This window comes from Nannospalax galili, unplaced genomic scaffold (genome assembly GCF_000622305.1).
Source record: "Nannospalax galili isolate Female #2095 unplaced genomic scaffold, S.galili_v1.0 scaffold161, whole genome shotgun sequence".
NCBI classification, from domain to species: domain Eukaryota; kingdom Metazoa; phylum Chordata; class Mammalia; order Rodentia; family Spalacidae; genus Nannospalax; species Nannospalax galili.
This window is the reverse complement of record NW_008348586.1, coordinates 1,799,399-1,809,595: the sequence shown is the minus strand read 5'-3', so window position 1 is coordinate 1,809,595 and position 10,197 is coordinate 1,799,399. Positions and strand designations below refer to the sequence as shown.

Genomic DNA, 10,197 nt, shown 5'->3' with positions numbered 1-10,197 from the left:
CCCGCCCCTTCCATTCTTATTGGCTCCCATGGTGAGTAGTTTATTCCTCTTCGCCGAGGGCGATCCTGGGATGCTGTGGATCCGGCCAGCCCGGATCTGCGGTGCGGAGGGGCTTCTAGGACTTCTAGGGTCCCAACACCCGCTTTCTTCTGGCCCCAGCCACCTGCGCATCGCCACACCTGCTCGGGTCTTGCTCAGCCCAGCTGTGAGGCCGAGATTTCCCCGAACCCAGAGCGCCCCACACCTGCTGCGGCTGCTCCCTATCTCCCCGCAGCTGCCGGGCTCAGCACCCGACGCTGAGGCCCGCGGCCGGGGCAGGTGCAGGGCGTGCCCACTGCTCCCCCTGAAGCCCACCTCCCCTCGTTTTCCTCAGAGTGCATATTGAGGATAAAGATGTGAGAGTTGTGTGCAGGTATCCTTCAGGCTCCACTTCTTTGGGGAGATGAAGGCCTTGCTAAAAGATGTAGCCCCATGTCTTAGTCTTGTTATCTTTTTGGAAAAGCCCCTTGGAAGTGGAAACGGGCAGACAAAGCACAGAATTTCCCAGGAATGTAATTGTTTCCCTTCCCTCAAAAGCCACCTACCCAGGGCCAATCGTCCAAACCTTTGCTTAATAGTCTGAAAGGGTAGTGAGTGTTGAACTTGGGTTATGCTACTGAAGTTTACGTGGGGTTTCCAAGACCTCTGGGAACTGGTCTGCTGCCTGCAAAGCCCATCTGTATAAGCTAGATGGTCTAGGGGGTGGGCCCCCAATTTTGGATTTCTTCATGACATCTGGTTTGACTTAAACAGAAAGGACAGGATCCAGCCATACTTCAATGGACCCCAAGGGCATCTTGAAGGCATTTCCCAAGCGGAAGAAAAACCCTGCCACTTCGTCATCAAAAGCACTTGCAAAGATTCCCAAAAGGGAGAAGGGTGAAGCAGGAGGTGAGCTGACACACCCTCAGAACTCTTATGTACTAGAGCCCTCAGCCTTCCAGAATCAGCTCTCGGAATGGGCCATACCTGTCTAGAGCCTAAAGATCACTTTGTATTAGCCTTGGTCTCTGTCTTTTTTGCTTGTTTTTTTTTTTTTTTTTTTTTTTTTTTAGACACTTTCTTTTACCCGGGGCCGGCCTGCAATTTCCCTTTTAGGTACATCAGGTGGGTGTCATTCTTTTTGTTTTTTTTTTTTTTTTTTTTTTTTTTTTTTTGAGACAGTCTCATATAGCCGAGGCTGGCCTGGAACTTGCCTTATAGCTGAGGATGATCTTGAACTCCTGATCTGCCTGCCTCTACCTCCTAAGTGCTGGGATTACAGGTGTGTACCACCATATCCAGCTGGTTCTCTGTCTTCTTCCCCATCCCAAGACTTTAGTCAGAAAATTTTTCCTGATCCCTCAGGAAATGATCATTAGATGAAATACCACTAAATTTATAGTAGTTGAAATACCACTAAATTCATGTTTGTCATGGGCTGATGGCTCAATTTAATGATATTTCATCTACTATAGGAAATGATCGTTAGAATTCCTTGTTGTCCTGGAGGCTGCCGCAAGGACAGACAGAAGTCCCCCTGGAGTCCTCAGGCTTGTTCTAAGTTATTTTGTTGCCAAATTGATATATAGATAAGTAGAGGTTTTAGGGTATGGGAGTGGTGGTTAAGTCTTCTTGACTGTGCAGTCAGGAAATATGTAATGGCAAGAAAAATAAGTGATAACATGATTCTGAACTGAGTTCAAAGCAAGAAAAAGGCATTCATTTTCTCTGTGACAGACACTTATAGGTGACATATAGTGTGCCAGGCACTGCTCTAGGTTACACCAGGGACAGGACACAAAAAAATCCTAACCCCTTGCATTCAAGATGACTCATGAGCAAATTTGTAGTGTGCTTGTATAGAATCCTGGATGGAAGGGAGGTTGGATGACAGGAAAATGATTCCTTTGGTGGAAGAGGACTTCAAATAGTTCATTTTGACCTTATCTAAAATTTCCCAGGCCAGTGTCCTGCACCTATAATCCCAGAACCTGTGAGGTCAATGTAGAAGGATTAGGAGTTCAAGGCCATCCTCTGCTATATAGTAAGTTTGAGACTAGTCTGGGCTACATGAGACCCTGTCTCAATAATGTTACAGTAATAGGCATTTGGATATCCCCTTCACAGAGTGGCTGAGCTCCCTACAGGCCCACATTGTGCCCACTGGGATTGGACGAGCCCGGGCTGAACTCTTTGAGAAGCAGATTGTCCAGCATGGTGGCCAAATATGCTCTGCTCAGACCCCAGGGATCACTCACATTGTAGTGGATGAAAAAATGGACTGTGAGCGGGCCCTCCACCTCCTCAGACTGCCCCAGCTACCCCCAGGTGCTCAGCTGGTGAAGTCAGCCTGGCTGAGCTTGTGCCTGCAGGAGAAAAGGCTGGTGGACACAGCTGGATTCGGCATCTCTATCCCTAACAGGTGGGCTGGTCCTAGTTTTTCTCAAATATTTATTGGTAACATGTTGCATTTCATCTTCTGGCCTCTGTGGGCACGCTGCCTGCACACTTATGTACATGCAGGAAAAACACTTTTTTTTAAAAAAAAAAGTGGGGGCCAGCCAGGTGTGGTGGTACACGCCTTTAATCCTAGCACTTGGGAGGCAGAGGCAATCAGATCTCTGTGAGTTCAAGGCCAACCTGGTCTACCTAGAAAATTCCAGGCCAGCTGGGGCTACAGAGACCCTATCTCAAAAAGAGCAAAAAAATAAAAACAACTTCTACTTATGGCCAGGCGTGGTGGCACATGCCTTCAGTCCCAGCACTAGGGAGGCAGAGGCAGGCAGATCTCTGTGAGTTCGAGCCAGCCTGGTCTAAATAGTGAGTTCCAGGTCAGCTGGAACTACAGGGAGTCCCTGTCTCAAAAAGACACCCCCCCTCAAAAAAATAGCTCCTACTTTTAAAATTGAACATATTCAGAAACCAAGGTTTCAGTGTGGAGAAAGATTGGGAACACAGATAGAGACTTTTGATGCCTTAACTGCCTTAACTATTACCTCCTCCCAACTCTAGGTTCTTGGAGCAACCACAGCCCAGCAAAGCTGACCAAGACTCTTCTGCTCCTGGCATCCAGGAGGTTCTACCTAGATCAACCCTCTCCCCTCCCTCAAAGGCAGAAGAGGCACCAAGAACCCAGGCCCAGGTCAGGAGCCTCCCAGCCAGGGACTTTGATCACAGAAGTGGAGAGGGCCTGATGGTTCTACAGAAAGTTCAGAGTCTCTCTTGATTATTAAGCCATTTAGCTCTTTCCAACACTTGTTATTCCTGGATTCACCAAGCCACGTCTAGCACATATCACTGGGAATTCCAGGTTAGGCTCTAGAGGAAGCCATCTGGAGCATGGCATTACAGTGAAGAAGGCATGAGTCCAATCACAAGTTGCAGTCTCATCCTTGAGTCAGAGTATGAGATACCCCCCACCCACCCCAATACAACCCTCATTTTTGAGGACTCCCTCCTCATAGAGGACACAAATTTATTATTTCTTCTCTTCCTTATCTTAAGATCAGCTCAGATGATGAAACCAGTGATGGGGAAGGGCCCCACGTTAGCCCAGCTGATCTGGAAGCCTTGATCAGTGGTCGCTACCCCAAACCCCCTGAGGAAGATGGTAGGCCTGATCTAGCTCCAGAAGCCTTGGATAAGTGGGTCTGCGCGCAGCCCTCAAGCCAGAAGGCAACCAACCACAACCTGCACATCACAGAAAAGCTGGAAGTGCTGGCCAAAGCCTACAATGTCCAGGGAGACAAGTGGAGGGCCCTGGGCTATGCCAAGGCCATCAATGCCCTCAAGAGATTCCACAAGCCTGTCAGCTCCTACCAGGTACTTGAGGATGAGGAAGAGGTCTTCTCTTTACTAACTACTGGTTGATGGAGACACTAGTCACCAATAAAGCATCGGATTTAGTGGTTAAGATTTTATAATAGGGCTGGAGAGCTGTTAAGAGCACTGGCTGAGTTCAGTTCCCAACACCTACATAATGGCTAACAACCATCTATAACTGCAGTTCCAGGGGATCCAGATCTCTGTGGGCCTTGCATGAACATGGTACATATAAATATATGCAGGCAAAACACTCATACCTATAAATAAATCTTTTTTTTAATGGTTTTTAAGACAGGGTCTTCTTGTAGCCCCAGCTGGCCTGGAACTCACTATGTAGACCAGGCTGGCCTTGATCTCACAGCGATTCACCTACCTCTGCCTACTGAGTGCTGGGATATATATATATGTGTGTATGTATTTGGTTTTGGAGACCATTAATTATGTGATTCTAAGTGAGTTACTTACTCTTTGAGTGTCAGTTTTCCCATGGATAAAAAGGAATTGATAACAGTAGCCCATTCACAGTATTCTTTTTTTTTTTTTTTTCTGGTCTTTTTGATCACAGTGTTCTTTTTTTTTAAAAAAAAAATACTATTTTTATTTTATGTGTATGCATATATTGCCTGCATGTATGTAAATTCATCCATGTTGTGCAATGCCTGTGGAGGTCAGAAGAAGGCATTGGATCTCCTAGAACTGGAGTTACAGACGGTTGTTAACTGCCATGTGGGTGCTGGGAATCAAACCAGGGTCCTCTGCTCTTAATTGCTGAGTCGTCTCTCCAACCCTCCATTCACAGTATTTTTATTGCTGATCTCTACCCCTCTGGGAACCAAAGGACAAGTTTCCCAGCCCATGTTCAATCCAAGCATCATCTCAACTCTACTTAAGCTCTGTACAGCCACACGGTTGCTGGGATGACTTTTGAGCAGACAGCTACTGATGGAGTCAGCTTCGCTCCATCTGGCCCTCCCTTCCTACCCGTTTACTCTTCTTCCTTCTCTGTGCCACACCTTCCCCTAGGAGGCCTGCAGCATCCCTGGAGTTGGCAAGCGGATGGCTGAGAAGATCGTGGAGATCCTGGAGAGTGGACATCTGCGGAAGCTAGACCACATCAGTGACAGCGTGCCTGTCTTAGAGCTCTTCTCCAACATCTGGGGAGCTGGAACCAAGACTGCTCAGATGTGGTACCATCAGGTCACACCCAGTCTAGCTTCCACTTCAGTACTGCTGTATTACAGAACCTCTACCCTCTTATCCTCCTTCCCTGTTTACCTAAAGTGACCTGGGTACCTGGATTTTCCCACCATGAGAATGAATCCAGACTACAGGGAGACCATTTTTCAAGGATACTAGGATTCATATAGGCCCCTCTCTTAACTCCCAGAACAGCAGTGTGGCTTAGTGTCCTTGAAGTGTGGGTAGGAACAATAAATACATTTCTCTGTTCCCCAGACTGCCTAAGGAGCCCAGGCTTTGGCTCCATGTCTGGATCTGGCTCCCAAACTTGGCCATGACAAGAATCACCTTGGGAACTGGTGACAGTGAAGCCTAGGCCCATTTCAAACCAAGGAGAGAGGGACCAGTGGCCCCAGATTATGGCATGTCTTTCATGCTCCTGCCTTTCCCAAGACCCACAGAGCAGAGGCCAACCTACTCCTGGGCTTGGTCCTGCCTCAAGTCTTCCATGGTGGGCACAGTGACAGAGCCCTCTGTATCTGCTGGTCCATATACCTCGTTAGTCCTGGGTCCTCATAGCCTTCTTCTGGCTGCTTTATTCCAGGGCTTCCGAAGCTTGGAAGATGTCCACAGCCTGGGCTCCCTGACTGCCCAGCAGGCCATTGGCCTGAAACACTACGATGACTTTCTGGACCGCATGCCCAGGGAAGAGGCTGCAGAGATTGAACAGATGGTAAACATGGCTCCTAGAGCAGTGAGATGAGCCAGGCTTGAAGTCAAGAACCCCTGAACCCTCAGATGAGTAGGCCAGCAGGTAGAGAAAGCTAGGGAATCACCAGAAATCGGGACCAGGGCTTAGGCTTAGATGACAGCAGATGGATGGCTTATGGGGTTGAGCACTGTAACATTGGCCCTGTGGGTGAGTGTTCTCAGGGTCAGATAGCATGAACAGTGGTAGCCTAGAGTAAAGGCAGGCATGGTCTCAAGTACTGGGGTATTTGGGAGTTTGAACAGGCCTAGGTTAGGGGGTCAGGGTAGAGTTGGTGATTCACTATCTTTGAGAACTTGATGAAAATATGGACTTTCAGCCTTCAAAATGTACACATGTGCCAAGGAGCTTTAACTCTTTCCATGAAGCCCACCCAAGGCTGGTCAGAATTAGGTTGGGTTTGGGTAAGAGCCCAGGGCCTGCAGGATCTCTGTGAGTTCAAGGCCAGCCTGGTCTACAATAGGGAGTTCCAGGCCAGCTGGGGTGACAGGGAGACCCTGTCTCAAGAAGACCAAAAAAAAAAAGAGAGAACTATCAATACTTAGTTAGGGGTAAACTTGGTTAGGAGTTTTCTCCCAGGGTCTTGTTCTATTGGTGGATGTTAAGATATTCATTGTCAAGGGCTGCATATGTGACTCAGCAGTAGAACACTTGCTTAACATGCCCAAGACCCTGTATTCCACTCCATGGAAAGATTTTTTTTTTTTTTTTTCAAAAAAAAAGATTTGTAGTTGTCCAAGATAAAGATTGCTTAGAACTAGGGACCAAGTTTATAAGTTTCTATACAATATAGAGTCAAGAGGGACCGGTTACAGTAGGATATATGTGGTGTTTGTTCAGCTGGCATAGGGATCAGGCTGGTGTGTGGGCGAAGTTCTTTCACTTTAGCTAAGGATCTTGTTGAGTGATAGTTAATCAGCCTGCAGCTCTACTCCAGGCCATAGGGCCATGGCCGGCACTGGGTAGATGGACAGGTCCTTTTGTATATCCATCATCAAGCTGTGGTACTAATGATGAACTGTCACTCAGCCATGTCACTCAGCCACGGTGTCCAGGCACAGAGAATGCCTTGGTCAGCCACTAGCCCCTAGCCTATTGGAACAGACCAGGCTTCCCACTGCAGCCTGCCCCCAAGTAGGGCTCCAGCTGTAGGGGTTCTGGTAGGATTACTCATCTGGGCAGCCTCTTCCCATTCTCCTGGGAGGCCTAAAAAGGGATTGAGGGGATTAGCAGAACTGTCTGTCAGGAGAATTGAGGTGTTCTGGCTGTGAATATCCAGGGCCCCTGAAAATTCAGTGTCCTGCAGTGGGGCCTGGGTACATCTGCATACAAAAGGCCTCAGTGTCTGATAGAGGCTAATGGGCTTATTTTTCCTCAATGAGGGCTAGTCCCTCAGATCCTTCAGCTGACAGGCCTGTCTTACCCATCCTAGAAGGGATGTGGGCAGCTTGTTTCCTTCCTTTCCCACAGGTACGGTGATATTTGGGGGCTCCATTTTCTCTGGGCCCAGGTTGGAAATTTACTTCTAGCCATCTGCTAAGACCTTAAACCTCAACTCCCATACACTGCTGTCAGCTCCACATACATAGAAAACTGGAATTGCAGGGACCTGGTTAGAGGCTTCTGGTACCTTGCTTCTTGGGGTTGGGACCAGGGCCAAGAGAAAAAGTATATCTCCGCTCTTGTTTTCTGAGACAGGATCTCATTACATAGCCCTAGCTGACCTAGAACTTGCTATATAGACCAGGCTGGTCTAGAACTTTGAGAGATCCACCAGCCTCTGCCTCCCTAGGGCTGGACTTAAAGGTGTGTGCTACCATACCCAGCCTGTGTCTCTCTGCTCTTTCACAGAGCCACCAGGCAGAGGTTGGAGCGTTCATGCAGAGGCAGAGCCAGTTCTGGTTCACGTAAAGCTTTCTTCTGTAGTCAGGACTGCTTCTCTAATCTAGGCAACTAGAGAACAGCAGTGCCCCAGGCTATCCCCTCAGCTTGGCAACAGTCATGGGAATTGGCTTGGGACAGTGTAAAGCTCCCTCCTCTTTTCCAGGTCCGGACATCAGCCCAGGCCTTCAACCCTGGGCTGCTGTGTGTGGCATGTGGCTCTTACCGCCGGGGGAAGATGACCTGCGGGGATGTGGATGTACTTATCACTCACCCAGATGGCCATTCCCACCAGGGCATCTTCAGCCGCCTCCTTGACAGCCTTCGGCAGCAAGGTATCCTCTTGGTCTTTAGGGTGAACAGGTTGGAAGGGAACAGCCACAGGGGTGAGCACCTCCAAATTATAGATCTGGGACAGGCTGTAGGGGAAGAGAAGGTGCCTTGCAAGACTTTGCAAGACTCCCACCTCTCCAGTGACCAAGTCTGTGTGCTCAAAGACACAATGAAACAGGTGCCCAGTAACCCTGCAGGTAGAAGGTCTCATCCTATGACACTGGGGGAGATGAACAGATTACTATCCACATTCCATAGATGAGGAAATGGGCCCAGAGAAGTAGGGTCACTCAGCCCAGAAATGAATGAGCTAGGAATAGAGAATGCAGGCGACCTGGGAGGGTAGACAGACAGGGCCTGGCTCCTTGTCCTGAAGCTGTCCCCCATATTGGGCAAGGGTTCCTCACAGATGACTTGGTGAGTCAGGAGGAGAATGGCCAGCAACAGAAGTACTTGGGTGTGTGCCTGCTCCCAGGGCCAGGGCGGCGGCACCGGAGGCTGGACATCATCATTGTACCTTACAGTGAGTTTGCCTGTGCCCTGCTATACTTCACTGGCTCTGCCCATTTCAACCGGTCCATGCGGGCTCTGGCCAAGACCAAGGGCATGAGCCTGTCGGAACATGCCCTCAGTGCAGCTGTGGTCCGGAACAGACAAGGTGTGAAGGTGGCGCCTGGCCAAGTGCTTCCCACCCCCACAGAGAAGGACGTCTTCAAGCTCTTAGGCCTGCCTTACCGAGAGCCAGCTGAGCGGGACTGGTGATCTATGACTGGAGCCGGGGGAGAGCCATGCTGGTCAGGCTGCCCCTCCTAGACATCCACAACTCCTCAGTTTTACCAAGCTCAGCTGTGCTGCTTCATGTTGTCCTTGGTAAGCTGAGCTGGGCGTTCTGTGCCTGAGGAAAGGAGGCAGCTTGACTCCCAAGGCCTGCACAGCTCTCTCGGGCAGGATCAGGCTGCTGTCCCTTGTATTTCACCACTGCCCTCATCATTTTGCACATGGCCCTTGCCCCATTTAAGTAGGAACAGGTGGCTGGTTTGAAGTCAGTTTCCTGTGCTGAAGGCCCAGGACCTCCTTCTATCCCAAGAAAGATCTAGCTGCTGGGGGTCAGGGAGAGGCTACAGGGGAGAGAGGGAAGCAGCTGTGGGTTCAGCATCATCTTTTACCATGAAGGAGCCATTCTGTAGGGATTCCCTTACCACCCACTTCCTGTGCAGCTGGAACTGCTGAGAAGGACCTGCCCAGACTCTGTGAAGACAGCCTCTAAAAGCCCAGGGGCCCAGTAAAATGCTTTTGACATTCAACCTGCCTGGTGTCTGTGAGCTACTATAGTCCCCACCTGCCTTCCTCCATTCTGGGAGCTGACCATCCAAGTCCAAAGAACCGTACTAGCTGCCTTCCTGACTGGCCTGGCCAAGAGGGTCTGGGCTGGGTAGTAGGAGAGAGAATCATTCAGGCATTAGAGTATGCACCCTTCAGCAGCTCCTTTGAGCCCTATTCAAGATAGGGCTATTGTGGAACTGCTTGTAGGCAACAACTAGGAAAATGGTCTCTGTACCACGATCATGGATGGATGGGGTGATCAAGGGAGGTTGCCTGGAGGAGAGGAGGAGTCAGAGTGGCAAGGAAATAGCCTATTTGAGAGGGGTCAACATGCTCTGTTTGGGGAGAGTTAAAAATCTGCTTTAGAGCTGGGTGTGGTGGCACACGCCTTTAATCCCAGCACTCTGAGGCAGAGCAGGAGGATCTCTGTGAGATCCAGGCCAGCCTGGTCTACATAGTGAGCTCCAGACTAGCCTGGGTTACAGGGAGACCCTGTCTCAAAAAGTCAAAAAAAAAAAAAAATCCACTTTAGAGAGGATGCTGGGATTTGGGAGAAGAACAGGTCTTAGAGAACTGAAAATCTGTTTACAGGCCCTGGCATACCTTTAGTTCCAGCACTTGGGAGGCAGAGGCAGGTGGATCTCTGAATTTGAGACCAACTTGATCTACAATAGGGAGTTCCAGGCTACATGGTGAGGCCCTGTCTCAAAAGAAAAAATCTGGCTACATGGTTTAAGAGTTTGATTGATTACAGATGGGAACGAGTCTGCAGTTGTGTAGCAAGGTTTATTTTATTTTATGTGTATGCATGTATTGCCTGCATGTGGGTACGTGCACCTGTGTTGTGCAATGCCCGCAGAGGACAG

General features: G+C 49.3%; 1 protein-coding gene across 6 annotated transcripts; it reads left to right on the top strand.

Annotated features, from left to right (window-relative positions):
- Positions 1 to 6: 6 nt before the first annotated feature.
- Poll (DNA polymerase lambda) lies at positions 7 to 9,312 on the top strand. Of its 6 annotated transcripts, none has more exons than XM_008845598.3 (9): positions 7 to 31; positions 793 to 930; positions 2,149 to 2,443; positions 3,034 to 3,163; positions 3,526 to 3,843; positions 4,870 to 5,043; positions 5,630 to 5,758; positions 7,842 to 8,010; positions 8,406 to 9,312. In XM_008845598.3, the coding sequence occupies exons 2-9, from the start codon at positions 819 to 821 to the stop codon at positions 8,768 to 8,770; spliced, it is 1,692 nt and encodes a 563-aa protein (XP_008843820.1). In that variant the 5' UTR covers positions 7 to 31; positions 793 to 818; the 3' UTR covers positions 8,771 to 9,312. The 6 variants fall into 6 exon arrangements, with proteins under 6 accessions (XP_008843820.1, XP_008843819.1, XP_008843821.1 ...); XM_008845597.3 differs by lacking the exon at positions 7 to 31 and adding an exon at positions 60 to 412; XM_008845599.2 differs by lacking the exon at positions 7 to 31 and adding an exon at positions 62 to 101 and having other exon boundaries at positions 8,533 to 9,312.
- The last annotated feature ends 885 nt before the right edge of the window (positions 9,313 to 10,197 follow it).

Bases quoted from the DNA above. Each gene is read 5' to 3' on its own strand.
- Poll (XM_008845594.3), top strand. From the start codon at position 71: ATGCTGTGGATCCGGCCAGCCCGGATCTGCG. The intron at 2,444-3,033 runs GTGGGCTGGTCC...TCCCAACTCTAG, and splicing joins GGCATCTCTATCCCTAACAG to GTTCTTGGAGCAACCACAGC. The intron at 5,044-5,629 runs GTCACACCCAGT...GCTTTATTCCAG, and splicing joins CTCAGATGTGGTACCATCAG to GGCTTCCGAAGCTTGGAAGA.